We start from the raw sequence: 16,535 nt of genomic DNA, 5'->3' as shown, positions 1-16,535 counted from the left end.
TAAAAACACTGTTAGTATATATTCTGAATAAAATATGAAACTAAGTATCCACCAGGTCACTTATTTAATCAGAGAAGTTGTGCGATATGATTTTATTTGATCGTAAACGCATTCGTCAGTTTGTCAAATTACATTAATCTGCAATATCCGGTTGTTCTTCACACTGTTTGTATGCTATTCGTCAGTTTGTCGGATCGCACGTGCATGCACGCGCAATCCGACAAACTGACGAATAACATCCGTTGGTACTTTGAACGCACACCTTACATAAGCTGGTTACCAGCGAAATGTTTGTATGCCATAGGTAAATGCGTCCCTTCAACCAAAAATGTTCTTGGCATATCCCCGATGAACTGAAACATTTTACACAACACCAATTTGTTAATGTCTATCCACCGTTGTTGCACGCTTTCCATAAATTTCGCTACCACTTGATTAATTAGGTACAGTATTATAATATTTTTCTTAACATAATCACACGTTTATAAAACGTCCAGCGTAATACCCACTGAAGAAATGCTTATGTCATATACAAATATAATGTTGATCAATAATACACTAATGAAAACAATCATAACGAATTTGTAAATCTTTATTACCTCTCGTTGAATATGCTGGACACAAACTTTCCCGATAGCCTTCCGTGCTTTTTTGCTTCCCCTTATCAGGCATCTGAGCACTTGCGTGTATTTAAACTCGTCAATGAGTTTTTTCGCCGTTGTCTTAAAGTTCGTCTTTTGTCGCTTAGCCGGATCAGAAGTGGAGTTGTTTTTTTTCGGAAAGCTTCTTTTCTGTGAACCCTTTTTCTTTGGGATGGTCTCGGAAACTAATGTTTCCTTGCACTTTGAACACAGGAATTGTGTTTTACATTCATCTGGTGTTATGACCTTGCCGAACGCTTTTCTGAATGTGCCGGGGCTTGACAAAACTTTCACCAAATGCCTCTTATAGCCTCGCTCGGCTTTCTAAAACGTGGTCGTTTCACAATTTACACAAAATTTCGAAGATGAAGACATTGCAAAGTGCTCGATACACCTGAGGAAATTCAGAAAGTTGCAACTTGAATTTGCATGTGCTTGTCTGCTTCAACAACACTCACGGCGTGACGAACACACTTGCATACGCCCACAATTCTAATACGCATTCGTGAGAGCCATTCAGTTGCTACGCATGCGCGCACGCAAGCGCAAGCCTTCACACGAGCAGTCGGTTCGAGATGTTTACAATCGGAAGCACGAATTAGCGGATAATTTCCTTAAATATTTTATTCCTGGGACATATTCATTACTTCTCAACCATGAATTTGAGTGATTAGGGATACAAGGAATATGTTGACGCCAGTTGAGCTTCCTCTATAAGGTAAAAATGTGAGAAAATGCTTTCAATCAAATGTTCGCAATGACATGAAAACGTTATACCCTGGACATCAGTCGCAATGCAATGCAGACGACGTCCAACCTGGGCTAGGTCTAGGCTTACATGTACACATTTCTAGGGCCTATTATAACCATTGTGCGAACCTGTAATGTTGATTGAAACCGTCTTTTTGATCATGATGTTGGCCCTATTTGTCAATCTTTATGATGTTCTTGACCCTAAACAGCGATTCTCCCGATAATCTGATAAATTTATGGCTTTCCGTAGGCTAAATCAGTAAATGTATTGTCGCGTGCCAGAAAGTACATTGAGTCATCAGGATTAATCACCGGAGTACATTGAGTCATCAATTATAAATGTATAAAGCCGGATCTTGTTTAAATAAATGCACACTAGACCTTCTAAAACATCTTGTCAATTATTATTCAACTTCAAGGCAATGCGCCAATAATTATATACAGCAATTTAAAATAGATAGTGTTACCGGAGTCGATAACGTAACCGAGCCGGAGCCGGAGTAAACTGAGTACTAAAAGCATTTCCTGACATATATAATTCAGAAGAACTAATAAAATCCGTCCAATTCTAAAATAAGCAATTATGTGTGGATCTATACTTGAGGTTTCTTAACTATGCATCTTTGACAATCATGAGAACTTCACAACACTTGAGAGAGTCTGAGTTTAGATTTATAAATAACGGAGGCACTAACCTGTATATAAACAGTGGCTTGTTAGACGGCAACTGGCCAGCCTAGTAACACACTTTGACTTTTATATGGCCCGCGCTACGCACTTAAGTCTCGTACAAAAAAGTCAAAACTTGACCTAGTTTTACATAAGTTACAATTTCCATAATTCCCTACAAAAGGATATCAAAAAATTGTTTGAAACATATCAAATAAATTCATTTATTTTACAGCCAAAAGCACATTCTCTTAGGGGAATTCTACATAACTAATTTGGCAAGAGTTTGGACGAGGCTTTACAAAACAATAAAAAAGTACATGTACATCGCTGAATTATACAAACACTGGGCGCGCGGCTCGTAATGCAATGTAAGTACAAGTAAGTTATCTGTATGGGCAAAAGAATCAACATTTATATCTTACTAAAGAAACTAGCGATTTCTGATAGAGAGATAATTAAGTGAATTATACAAAAACCTGAGTAAATAAAAAACAACACCAAGGGGGGTCAACCGCTACAGTATTAGTTGATCCCGATCAAGAAAGAGGGGCACGTGCATAATGAAATCGAACAAAATTTGGTTGAAATTGGCCGGGAAAACCTATATAAGCCGGGAAAAACCTATACTAATACTTCTCGTTATACATATTTCTTTATGGTATTTCAATCATCAGAATGATGGCCAAAAATAACCAGCTGGGAGTTCGTCGTGGTCCTTACAAGCGATATTTGGTCGATTTGCATGCTCCCGTACCCAGGGCAAGCAATAACTCTTTGAAAAGGTTTTGTAATAACCCTCAAACTGCACAGAAAATGCAAAATGCAGTCGTGGTAGGTGCTATATAACGTATGTTGGTTTAGTAAAATGAGATTTGAAATTGGTTTCATCCTTTCTTTGGCAAATCCTGCATTGCTCCAACTATGAAGAGTTCATTTAATAAACTAAAAGGATGCGAATTCTACTTTTTGGTGTAATTAATCATACATTTAAAATAGTAAATTGATCATGCATATCAATCATTTTATTACAGCATTGTCAGGACGAAGTTGTTGATGATGATCTCCATGAAGTCTCTATTTACGACTCGCAAATTTCTGAAAACTCAATTGTAAGTGTTTGAATTGAATAATATGATTGTATTATTGTATCAGCATTGAATATTGCACACACAAAATGTTTGACGCCGTATTAAAGTTAGCTGCTTAATTTACCAGTTTCTCCAGAGAAACTGTATTTATTCCTATGGGCCATCAACATTACTGTAACGTATACAGTGTACAAACTTTGTGAACATTAAAAAATACCGATCGCCAGTTTGGTTAATCGGTCCCGTTGATAGCGGACTGGCCCACAAACATTAGTTTATCCTCATTATTCTTCCAGCCACGTGAAGATGTCAGTGAGGACTATGTTGCTGAAGAGATTCCTACTGAGAATACGCAAGATGCTGTTGAAAGTGTCGTGCCCCAGGTAAATAATTGTACTTATTTTGAATGAATAACTACAAAATGTTTGATTATTTCTGCAGTTTATAACCCAGCAGAAAAATCAACGTCCTCATCACTTTATGCAAAAGATGCGCATATCATTGTAGAAAAAAGTCTTTTCAAACTCACTGATTCCTGTTTGCATATAAGGGAGCTTTATCAACTGCTTTATTTCAGGACTCTGATATCGACAGCGATGATGATGATGATGATCATCATGATGATCATGATGATGATCACAATGATGCATGTTCTGTGCAAAACAGATCCTATTCTGAGGATGACAACACAAGTGTGAGTATGAGCTTCAAATTTAATTAGATAGTTGCAAATTTGTGTAAAATAACTGGAAACTGTAAATTCACTACCACACTGTTCAATCACAGTGCTGGGAAGATTGCAAAATAGCAGTCCCGCTGTAAGGTGACATTGCAGACCTCGGTAAATAAGCCGAGTCCCACAGTAACGTTACACGCTCACATTGTAAAATTACAGTATTTCAGGTGTAAATTTGCAGAAATGGCCGCGTAAAATTAGGGTAATTATATCGTTATACCTCAACCTGTTAAATGTATTTTTGATTTTATGGGGTTTTACCTAAACAGATCCAGCAACAACATGATTTCATAGTTAGACGTTTTTAAAAATACGTTTAATTTTTTAACAGTAAATCCGGAGTTGTTTACATATTAAAAACTTGTGAAACCGATAATGCAGCGTTAAGCTGTAATTTTAAAGGAAGTCAATCTTGATATTTTACTGTATTTAGACAGCATGAACCCGTTCAAATATATTTTACATCGAAAACCTGTATTTTGACGGGGTTATACCTGAAATATCAAGCAGCAACATCATTTTACAGTTATGTATTTAAAAATACGTAAATATACATCGTTTCGGTTTTTATTAAAGTAAGTCTGGCGTTGATTTACATAAGAAATCTCATAATCAAGTGAAATGGCATTGTAAACATACAAAATGTTGAAGAAAATTAATACACTACAAAGAGGTACAGTCGAACCTCAATAAGAAGAGCACTGCAAATGCAAGGTTAAACAAGGACACTTTTAGGTCCCAAGTCTTACGGTTTCTTTGTTTTTGACTCCTGACAATACAAGGTACCTGTTATAACAAGGTAATTTGTAAAGTCCCAAGGACCTCTTACTAACAAGGTTCGACTGGTTTTTTTTTTAAAGTATGGACCTCGCAGAACTTGAACGCACTTATACAAAATGTAAGTTTTTTTTAAAGGCCAACTGTTGACCAGCAACAAAAATTGTATATTTTGTAGACCACTAACTTCATCGGGTTTGTTACTTCTATTACACAACTATTTTACAACTATTTTATTTCTATATTTACTTTATTTTAATAGATCTCTGACGATGATGACGATTCAACTATATGGGATGACGTCCAAGACAAAGACAAACCAGTTTTACCAGAGTCAGAAGTCACCAAAGGTCAAAGTCTACTTTTGCTGTTGGCATACTGCATTCGACACCACCTTTCAAAGGATGCTGTTCAAGATCTGTTGGGTTTGTTAAACCTGTTATACGGGAATATTGTGCCTGCAACAAAGTACAGGTTTTTTAAGCATTTCACAGATTATAAAGAGAGCGTTCAGATCCATTACTATTGTAAGTGCTGTTTCACATACAGTTTAACGGGCGCTTTGGGTGTGACTGGTGCTACCATCCGGGTGTAACTGTTGCTAAAGGTCAAGGCCATGCACGAGTCTATCCATATGAGGAACATGCTTTGCGGACCAAAGTTGAACATCACAGGCATGCTGATCAAGCTTTGGAAGAAGGGGTTAGAGTGTCTGGTGTCAAAGGGCCCTCGATATTGATGCTTCTTCCTCATTTTAACATTATCACAGGATTTGCACCCGATTACATGCATGCAGTTATTTTTGGAATATGCAGACAGATGACAACATTGTGGTTTGATTCCTCCTACCATCAGTCACCATGGTATATTGGGAGAAGTATTGGAAGGCTTGATGAGCGGATGTTGGCAATCCGTCCTCCACAAGAAATAACCAGACGGCAACGTTCGCTGAAGGCCAGGAGGTACTTCAAAGCAAATGAATGCCGAGCTTTTTTGCTTTTTTATTCAACGGTCATCCTCGATGGAGTGTTAGGTCGTAGGTTCAAGAGGCATTGGGATCTTCTGGTAGCTGCCATGCATGCTCTCTTGCAAGATGAAGTGAAAACCACAGCAATCGACATGGCTGAAAGGCAGCTTTCAGATTTTGTAGAGCAGACGGAACACCTCTATGGTATCCAACATATGTCATTTAATATCCACCAACTGGTTCACCTATCACAGTCTGCGAGAAGCTGGGGTCCTCTCTGGGCAATATCTGGGTTTACGTTTGAGGACCAAAATGGAGTTTTATTAAAGTTTGTCAACGGAACACAGTATGTACCAGAGCAGATTTACAATCAGTTTGTTTTGAAGGAGAGTTTGTCTGCAGAAGCCAGCAAGAGCATGGTTGGAGCCACTCCTTCAGTGTGCTCGATGTATTCGCAGCTGACGTCAACTCTGAAGCACCCACACAGTCATTCTCATCTGTCCGCCGATGTTGTGGTTTGTGGCCTACCAGTGGTTATGGATTTGAAGCCTGTGGAGCAAATTGCCATTGAAGGTTGCCTGGGCAGTACGTGTTTTGAATGGTCGGTTACGTGTACGACACTATAAACGTTCATTGTGAACCACACGATGTACCATGCGCTCAAGTACGAGCAGTCTCCAAAATGCTCAAACTACACTTTCATGTCTTCAGAAGGGTCATTCTGGGACATACTCAGTTTTGTGTCATTGAAGGTATGTGGTCACAGGGAATACTGTGATTGCAGATACAGCAGGTTTGTCATTGCGAAGCAGCTGAGACCAGTATCTCAATCAGTCAGGTGTCAACAGCTCTTTGTCAAACAGGTACGAGTTCTCCAGCATGTGGTAAGGGCTTTCTCGGTCACTGAAGTGGAAAGAAAAGCAGTAAGGATGACTGATGGGCGTAAAGTTTTTGCTGCACCTTTTCCAAACAAATTTGAAAGTGACTAAATCTTTTCAAGATATTGTACGTGTGACATAAACCATACACAAATATTCTGGTATAGAGCCTGAAAGTTTGCCCCTTTTGCCACGCTCCCGAAACCTCTAAATTACATACACAATTCTTGAATTTTTTGTTTCTTAATGTAGTAACACATACAACAATATTTAATGGTGTGGTGTCAGAATGAATTAGGAAAGAATTACACATATGGACTCCACTTCTTTTCCTAAACATGACTTGAAAAGTTCTCGACCAAAACATCGTCATTCATGGCAATTCGCCCAATTAAAGGAAATAAAGTTACACTCGCCCAATCCACGAACAATCCCCTTTCCTTCAAGAGGTGGGTTTAAACAGGTTATTCCAAAAGGGCTTGAAACAGCTGATCTAAATAGGAGAGTGAAATTCTCAAGGCTCATGAGACCTGCGGTGTGCATGTGAGATCTGTATGCGGTAGGAGATATCGGGGCATGTCTTCTCTACTCGTGATCGTGCGCGCGCTAGCTCTAGGGATTATCACGGCACTATCACAGCGGCACTAAATCAGTGCGCTTCATAAAATGCAATGCAAACTGCGATGTGTAAAATTAAGACAGTACATGTTTACGGGTCTAATTTATTATGCGCAAGGGTAAGAACTAGTAGTAACGAAGATAGAGTGACAAGGCCATAATAAACACTATTTCCGAACCGCGGACACGTTGCCCTGTACTATTTTAATTACCCCCCCCCCAAAAAAAAATGTTCAGTGGTTCCATAATATTAAAAGCATTTAGTAATTAAGGTTAGAGTAACGAGCTCAATTAAGAAGTTATATTGTACTTGAGAAAATCCTAGGAAAAGGTCCTATACGACTGATGGCCAAATGATTCAAAGGCTACTGTCACTATACTGACATTAGTAGGCCAACTTTAATATCGTGCGTTACGCACGGGTATACCGTCTTTGTCTTCCACAAGTGAAATTCATCTTTTACGCTCTCTTCGCCATCCTCAAGATCATCGTCGTGATTTTTAAATCACTCTGAATTTTGTAAAACTAAAGTCTCAGTGAAGCCGCCAAAAACCGGGCAAGTGGATTTTGCGGCATTCGACCTCCACTGCAACAGATATTACACAATAATTACGCGACTGCGCCGCGCCGCAGACTAACACTTCAACTCATTTCCAGCCGTAAACTGTAACAATCATACGTTTACGCTATATTGCGCTTCCCCTACATACAGCAGGCCTACATCACGGTACCATTTTCATCAAAACAAAAACAAAACAACTACATCTTGTTTTCACAATTCAGCTGGCAAATTCATGATTTTGAATACGATTACCCTTTTCTTAACAGGTAGTTTTAAGATCCAAAAAGTTTTATACTCAGAAAAGAAAAGAGCACATATGGCCTGTTTACCTTTATTTTTCCTAGTTGGGTTTTTGTCTGTTATGTGTAAATATGTTTCAATAAGGTTCTTTTTAATTGCAACCGAGCATGTAAAGTTAATGCAGGGATGTGATATGAGACAGTTTGGGTCGTGTATAAAATAAAAGGCTTACGTTTACCTTATTACGCATTTACTTTGCATTTGAATCCATCACCTTTATGTATTTCTCCAGAATACAAGATTCATAAATTTATTTCGAAACCATTTAGTTTGTCTGAATTCTGATTTATTCTTACATTCATTTTAAACATCAAAAGAGAATCTGGCCAAATATGAACCTATGCAACAATGTTTAATTGCAGCTTGCAAGACTTGATCTCTACTGCAGTATACTGTAGCTTACATCTTGCATAGAAATTAACTTTTAAACTTATCATTGTACAAATTTTGCTGTTACACTATTTTCATAGCAATGGATCGCTGGGCATTATACATTACGGAGGCCAGCTGGTCGCATAATTGCACTGTACATTAAGGTTGACATGGTATGTAATGTTAGCATGGACATGCAGGCTCTTGCCATAAAAAATAGTTAATTAACTTAGGGGGGGCAGAAAACCTGTTTCTTGATACATTAGGAACATTAGCACAATGTGATTTATTGTAAAATTATAGTGGTTGATATTTCTTTTGTCACGTGGGTACGTATGCCTATAAGGATGTCTGTTGATGTTTAAAGTGGGTATTTTACATACTTTCAATGACTGTAAAGTGTATGGAATATTGCATATCTATTTTTTTTTAAGATTCATTTTTATAAACATGTAGGCTTATTTTTAAAACAATGTAGTACGCGGTTTTGTGCTTAAATGCTGATCTGCAATTATCTCGAAACCAACTGAACAAATTGATCTTGGTACAGATGATACTGTCATTAATGATGCTAACATTATTACGTTGTCGTCATTTTGAATAAAGCATTAATCGAATGTCCAACAAAAAGTTATATTGTTTTCTAGTAAGTTACTGGTAATACGAGACCAATAATTGTTTAGGTATCCCTTTGTGTCATAATCATGCAAACTTTTTTGCACGATTTAGGCATTTTGACCTAGCTATAAGTAATAAACACATCTTTTGACAAACAATATCTTACTCTACAAAGGTGGCTATCAACATATAGCTACCAAAAAAAGTAACTGGCGTAATTATTGTTGAAAAACATACTGGTTGAAAGACTTTAAAGGGACGAAACTCTCTGTGACATTGTTTTTTCTGACAAGCTCTCATTTTGAAGAAATCAATAAAAGAAGGCATTTTCAACGGTGCGTCTCAAAAAGCACCGTAGGAAAATTTAAATTGGTAGTTCGTTTTGTTATACGGCGCAGCGCGCTCAAGCATTGGCACGACGCACTGGCGCGCGCAGTTGCTATAATTCATCGGATCAGTGCGCGACATCGCGTAAAGCTGCAACTCCAAACATGATTCAGCAACTTTTGATTTTAAATTGAGATCCTAGAATGCTGTTATTCTGGGAATATACAGCTGAAGCTGAGCTGAAACTTCATCAGGTTAGTTGTTCAGTATCCTTCATTAGATTTTGAACACTTTTGTTGCTTCAACGAACAAAATGCACAAATAACAAATGATGGACTATGTCTTTAACATCATCGGAAAACCGATTCAATTCTTTTTTGAAGTTCAAAGGATTGTAAATATTTAAGTACAACACTGTTGCCTCGGAAAGTTTTGCCGGGTATTGTTGTTCTCATAACTTTTAGATCAAAAAAATATATATATAAAGGCTGTGCCCTTTTTTTTTTTTTTTTTTTTGGTGTGGATGGGTAGGGTGGTGGGGGAGGCGTCTGCAACCTTCTGAATTGTTTATTGAAATTATGTTATGTATGCAACTGCCCCCCGGAAAAGCAAAATAAATAAGGTAGAGTTAAAGAGGTGTGAAGTAATATTTTCTCGTAATTGAATACATTAATGTCCCCCCGCCCACCCTTGATAAATTGAGAATAATATGTAAGAGAAAGTACAAGTAATTAGTATTTTTAGTGGGGGGGGGGGCGGGCAAGCTTTTAGGCTACCGGGCAAGCTTTTAGGTAGCCAGCCGTGCAGCCAAGTAAAAACAATCACGGCCTATTGTTTGCGTCTCGGCTTACACTTTTAGGCGCAAGCCGTGCTGTATTCCCGAGAAAAATAATTCTGTATCACAGATAAAATGATGTTTTGACCTTGAAAAGAGCCGTTAAAATAAAATAAGAAAACTGCACAAGAAATGATTCTAGATGCGTCCTTTATTTTACCATGGAGGAAGAAAAACGTCCAGCGACCGAAGAGATGGACCATGAGTTATAATGGCATAGACCCTTACAACACGCGTGTAATGTATACATAGTACCACATTACAAACAGATCAGTCTCATCTTCCATAGACGACCACGCGCGCGTACATATAGTGGCATGAACACGACGCGCTCTACTCCATAGCGCTTCTACACAAAGCAAAGAAAAAAACGACCTCACGGCTGTTTCCAAGACTTTCAGATAAATGCAGACTGAGTTTTAAACTAGAAGATATATTACTTTAACATTCTGGAGGAAAAGTTTTACAAAATGAACAACCATACATCCGTACCTGGTACATTTCCCTACTTGTGAGAACACGCACATTTTGACTTACAGTAGAATGAGCTACGGAGATTCACACGTAATTGACAGCGTGACCGGCGGGCTACCGCGGTGTGCGTACTGCACTGAATGTTCCCGGATCTATAACGCTCCGTTACTTTAAGTAATAAATGCACACTTGGCACTGTAAAGAGGATTTTGATCGGTTATTCAATGCAGTTGGTAAAACTACGACCCCGTACCAAGGACCAAACAAATTTGTCTACTCAACCGTCTTTGGCCATCATAACATACGGCGAACATGATTTTGCTACGCTCCACCACTGTGCTGTTACAAAAGTAACAAGTTCCACTTTTCTTTTTTACATTTTTGAAGTTGAAACTATATAGCTTTTTGCACTGCGCTGACCGTACCGCTGACCACTTCATCAAAAACGGCAACGTAATCAGTAATCAACGTAATTTTGTTGAAAGAACACTAATCTTTTTTGTGATCCGTGGTCAGAACCTTAAAACGGTAGTTGTGTTTAAAATTCTGTAACTTGAAAAGAACATAAGCGATTTAAATGATTCTTGTTCTAAAGGAATGCTTTAAAATCGGGCTTTTCAATCTTATATTTTTTTTGATAATGCTACATGCAGAACTTCTATAAACCAATGGTCTTAACATTTGGGTTTCGTATTTTTAATCACCCTGTACATCCACCCATTCAGCTAAGCAGCAGTCATTTATTCAAAATGTTTGACAACGGTCGGATTAAAGATCATGCATCTGATCTGTGTCAATCGAGAATATAGAATTGTTGAATTCAATTCAATGAGCACGAATACAAATACCTAAATAGCCATTAGTACGAATTCTCCTTAAGTCACGCACCTGTCACCTTTTTTACCAAGGCGTTTGCGGTTGATAGATTTTGGCCTATATCTAGCTGACGTCCGCCTACTTTTTCCTGATGGCCTCCCACCCACCCTGATCCTTTACCCAAGCTGCTTTGAGTATCTGTTCAGCCATCTGCCATGCTTTTCTCTGGATATTCTCCACTCCTAGCCCACCACTGCTTCGAAAAGTTCCCGGTCGTTTTCTTTAACAAAATTGGCGAGAGCAATGGCCTCTTAATCTTCCCACCGCTTTGCTCTAGATTTCTGATAGAAAATATGACAACAACCAGGTTAGCCAAAAAACCCATAAGTATTTTAATGATACATATTTAAAATTTCAAAAAACGGTGACGAAGTTCTAGTAATTTCAAAAGTGTTTGGTTGAATTTATTTCCAGAATGTTTACCAACATAATCTGCTGACTAATTTTGTGATGCTAGTAAAATAAGGCCAGACAAATATAATGGAAGGCCTAGAAGTTCCCGTTTGTTCTCAATTACCTCAAAATTAAGGAAGAAAAAAGCATCATATATTTCAAAAACAAAATTGGGCATGTTCGGCGTCCCTACCCCCTAGCATGGCTGCCTTCACTCCACCCGATATTCATATCAACCCACTACAGCAACAGGCCTAAGACAATTGTTTGCAAGAGAATAAAATCTTAAAAAATTAAAACCGTTCCACTGAGAGTATTTTCCCAAAGCCCCAAGATCTGGACGTTGAATATTCTAAGGTAAAAGAACCCCACAGTTGACTGCCGTAACGATAGCTACCGCGAGTCTTATCAACTTGGACGTTGTCGGTCCCACTTTCGTTTTGGTTTTACAATTATTTTTTTTTTCATTCCCAAATTGACTGGTGCAACATCCATATGAGGCGCCCTTTATGATTTTATTATGATACCAATATATATAGAACGAAACCAATATATATAGAACGTAACTCCAATATATATATAGAACGTTACTCTAATATATATATAGAACGTTACCTCAAATATATATAGAACATAACTCCAATATATATGGAACGTAACTCCAATATATATAGAACGAACATCCACTATATAGAACGTAACTTCAATATATATAGAACGAGACTCAAATATATATAAAACGTAACTCCAATATATATAGAACGAGGCAAAATATATATAGAACGAGGCAAAATATATCAGTGGAAGAGGCAACTGGCAACGAGGCAGGCAGTGTTGATGAAAGCTGCATGCTTGGAGACTGCGCTTGTCTTCTGCCAGCTGCAGAGCCTGCAGCTGGCATGGCTGGGGTGCTGGCATGATTTGCGCTGCCAGTGGTAGACGTGGCGGAAAGTGGCAACGACGTTGTCCTAGTACTAGTCATACTATTACTAGATGTTCCAGAAGTTTGCCTAAAGCCCGGTTCATACTCGGCACGAAAGCGAAAGCGAAGCGAATTCTGGACGGCGAAATCGCGGGGCGAGCGCAGATATTTTGCAGCGAATTTACGCGATGAAATCGCAGCGAAAAATCTCGTTCATACTTCTTGCTAATTTCCGCAAACGAAATTTTATCGCGACTAGCAATTCTCTGAGCAACAACCACAACGATGGCAGGGCTTGCACCTCAACAAATTCTACTTGCCGCGCATCTCTTGCGGAAAAGAAAACAAAGAATGCATAAGCCGAGGTCAATTTATGTTCGTGAGATAAATCAATTACGGCAACAGGAGGGAACCCACCACACGCTCGTTCGTGAGATGATACTGGCGGACCACGCTACGTTTTTTAGTTCATTTCGAATGAATCTTTGCCAGTTTGAAAGTTTGTTGAAATTAGTTGCCCCAAAAATTCATCATCACCGTACCCACGCCTGGCCGATAAGTGAAGTCGAACGACTGTCGATGACCCTCCGGTATGTCTTATCCCCTTTGTTTACTTTTTATCTGGAAACTCTTGAGGGCGATTGATATGTAAACAAACCAACAGGATACCGCCGCGCCATGTTCCTTTGCACTGTGCAGCTGTCTCGCGATCGTGCTTCTTTAATAGTTAATATTAAACTAAACCAGCACCAGAAAGTATGTTGGAACCTGACGTCACTTCAACAGTTGAGTACAAAGTCTATGGAGAGTCAAACATTTCCTGAGAAAATTGGAAATGTTTCTAAAAAATTTAAGTTCTTCAGATTCATGTCTTTTCAACTTTTTCATTGACCAATTAATTGAGATGAAGAAAAAAGTGGTTTCAGCGGTCAGGTTGCAACATTCTTTCCTCAGCGTCTTCTCGAAAAATATCCACTCCATGTAATTACTGGTGAGTCTGAAACATGTGTTGGCATTTCTCCAACTTAGACATTTCCGATTATAAATCATTAATTTTAGGATAAACAAGGGGTTTATTTTATTTTTAATTTTTAATTTTATTTCAATTTTGGCGATCATGTAGTGAAGGGCCCGGTTCCTTTAAAGGGAACAAAATCCACTTTAAAATAACTGGACCAACCAAACTAGTTGGCAACATTCTCAATAAAAAGGTATGTCATGAGAGGGGGCAGGGTTTTGATTTTTGAGGGAAATTTGGGAGTAAAATGACCATTACAGCGCGGTGACAACATGCGACTCGAAAATAAAGATGGCGATCACCGCGCAATGTACAGTGAGCACACACGGCGTGCTGAATTGCAAGGCACAAACTGCGCAGGAAAATCCTGATTTCTACCCCAAGAATCCGTTCAAAATGGGTGTGATTAGAATTGAGAGAAGTCTGCTTTTGATTGTAAAGGTGATTTTTGAGCAATAAAAAAACATTTTTGACCCTAATTTGATCAAAACAAAACAGGGGCCTTAATTTGTATCATTTATTTCATTACAGATATCTTGCCACTGGAAATGACCAACAGTCTATTGCTCTCCACTATCGGGTTGGCAAAAGCACCATCTGTAGCATCATCCAGGAAACAACAAATGCCATCTGGGATGTCCTCAGTACTTCTTCCATGGTAGCTCCATCTACACCAGATGAGTGGAGAAATATAAGCAAGGGCTTCGAAGAGAGATGGAACTTCCCAAATTGCTGTGGAGCTATAGATGGCAAGCATGTTGTTATCCAGTGTCCTGCCCTCTCTGGTTCAACCTTCTTTAACTATAAACATACATTTAGCATTAATTTAATGGCAGCCTGCGATTCTAATTTTTGCTTCACGATGTTAGATGTTGGCAGCCCAGGTCGCAATTCCGATGGTGGTGTTTTTGCATCGTCAGGCTTTGGACGAGCTCTTGAAGGCGGTTGCCTACAGCTTCCGGCACCAAGAAGGCTCCCAGGGGGTGAAGAAGAAGTACCGTATGTGTTCACAGCTGATGAAGCTTTTCCGCTTCAGCACCACATCATGCGGCCTTATCCTGGAAGACACCTGGAAGAGAAGAAAGCCATTTTTAATTACAGGCTGTCCCGGGCACGAAGAACTATCGAAAATACCTTTGGTATTTTAGCTGCAAGATGGCGAGTATTTCGCCGTCCCATCCATGCTAACATCCCTAAAGTCATCTCCATAGTCAAGGCCACTTATGTCCTCCACAACTGGTTAAAAGGTGCCGATCAGCGCGTACCTGGAGAAAGTAGGCATTACTGTCCGCAGAATTTCACAGATGCTGAGAGTGAAAATGGTACAACTGCTCCAGGAGGTTGGCGGGATGAAGTTACTGAAGCTGATGGAATGAGAGAGATCCACCACCTTGGTAGTAACAATTACAGTCTTATCTCTGCAACCATAAGAGAAAGTTTATGTGAGTATTTTGTATCACCAAATGGAGAAGTCCCTTGGCAGTATGCCCATGTAAGACGAGGCTTCACATCACAAACTCCTGCTAATACACTGTAGTCTAATCCTGTTTTTTGTGTTAAGTTTGCAGTCCATCCTGCAGTGATTGCGCCAACAAAATAATATTTCTGCTTCCAATTACATGACATTTGAAAGTGGGGTGTGTGTATCTTTGAAGGTTAAAGGTAATATACGGTGGTTGTTGGTGCCATGATTTCACAGGATGCTTGAGACTCTTATTCGCGTACAGTCAAGTAAGGTTTTCCATCATAATTTGGTAGTTTTATTGTTTTATGTTGCATAGGGCTAGCGATCCCAGATGAAAATCACACAATTCTGCTAAATCAATTTCAAAAATCTTCCAGATTTTACAAAAATCTGCTAAATTACCTAGAATTACACAAAACCTCCAACATAAAAAAGAAATCTTAAATATTTTTTTTTAAATTGGCACGTGTCTATTTTGTCCGTCTAAAATTCCAATTACGTACTTTACTGCACAGTGTGTAGGTGTACAGAGAGCTGCTACTCATAGACTGGCCTGCCTACATGTGTATTCCCGCTGTTCAAGGGTTTGTTTGAAGCGATTGAAACTTGTACAACATTTTTTTCTGCTAGGATCACCAATTTTACAGAATTCTGCTAGAAATCTGTTTAAATATCATAATGCTATATTTTCTGCTACTTTCGTTTTTTCAAAAACAATTGTTAGATCTAGCTGAAAATCGGTCACTCTGATGGTGCATGCAAGATTGTTAACTGACACATGGCAAGCAAGGGCACTGTGCAAGTGCTATAATTATGTAAATTTATGCCTGTCACACCTTTAAAGGGCCATCTTGTAATTATGAAGATTTTGTAAAATAAACTAGACCTGATGATGTTTATTATTCTAAAGGCAAGCAGAGGTAACGAGATTAAATTGTAATGACATCCAAACAAAATGTATTACTGAACATATTGGCAAGAAGAAGGACCCTTGGAGTTGTACTGACCTTCTGTGTATAAACAGAAACACACGCTTTACAAAACTTTTAAATTCTTAACATAACTTTTAATGTCATTGCCTGTTGTAAAATTGAAATTAAACTTGTAATCATATTCAAGAAGTTGTAAATATATTAAAATATAATAATTTTGAACAAAATCATAAATTAGTATACAGACATGACAAACTACATGTACGCTGTGCACACTATAAAGCTTAAATTATTATATTACAATAAATAA

The 16,535-nt window shown here is 38.5% G+C and overlaps 2 protein-coding genes across 2 annotated transcripts; both read left to right on the top strand.

The window, feature by feature from the left end:
- Positions 1-2,583: 2,583 nt before the first annotated feature.
- On the top strand, positions 2,584-3,564 carry LOC119733884. Its single transcript, XM_038207248.1, has 3 exons — positions 2,584-2,897; positions 3,098-3,175; positions 3,451-3,564. Exons 1-3 carry the CDS (start codon positions 2,742-2,744, stop codon positions 3,562-3,564), a joined length of 348 nt encoding a protein of 115 aa, XP_038063176.1. The 5' UTR covers positions 2,584-2,741.
- A 10,126-nt stretch (positions 3,565-13,690) lies between these two features.
- LOC119733883 (protein ALP1-like) lies at positions 13,691-15,365 on the top strand. The gene is made up of 2 exons (XM_038207247.1): positions 13,691-13,791; positions 14,360-15,365. The coding sequence occupies exons 1-2, from the start codon at positions 13,715-13,717 to the stop codon at positions 15,363-15,365; spliced, it is 1,083 nt and encodes a 360-aa protein (XP_038063175.1). The 5' UTR covers positions 13,691-13,714.
- The last annotated feature ends 1,170 nt before the right edge of the window (positions 15,366-16,535 follow it).

This window comes from Patiria miniata, unplaced genomic scaffold (genome assembly GCF_015706575.1).
Source record: "Patiria miniata isolate m_02_andy unplaced genomic scaffold, ASM1570657v1 HiC_scaffold_26, whole genome shotgun sequence".
Lineage (NCBI taxonomy): Eukaryota > Metazoa > Echinodermata > Asteroidea > Valvatida > Asterinidae > Patiria > Patiria miniata.
Note: the sequence above shows the minus strand (reverse complement) of the source record. Positions and strands in the feature narration are given on the sequence as shown.

Excerpts from the sequence above, each read along its gene's own strand:
- LOC119733883 (XM_038207247.1), top strand. The coding sequence starts at position 13,715 with ATGAAGAAAAAAGTGGTTTCAGCGGTCAGGTTGCAACATTCTTTCCTC. Across the intron at positions 13,792-14,359 it reads TCGAAAAATATCCACTCCAT|ATATCTTGCCACTGGAAATG; the intron begins GTAATTACTGGT and ends ATTTCATTACAG.
- LOC119733884 (XM_038207248.1), top strand. The coding sequence starts at position 2,742 with ATGATGGCCAAAAATAACCAGCTGGGAGTTCGTCGTGGTCCTTACAAG. Across the intron at positions 2,898-3,097 it reads AAATGCAAAATGCAGTCGTG|CATTGTCAGGACGAAGTTGT; the intron begins GTAGGTGCTATA and ends ATTTTATTACAG. Across the intron at positions 3,176-3,450 it reads AAATTTCTGAAAACTCAATT|CCACGTGAAGATGTCAGTGA; the intron begins GTAAGTGTTTGA and ends TTATTCTTCCAG.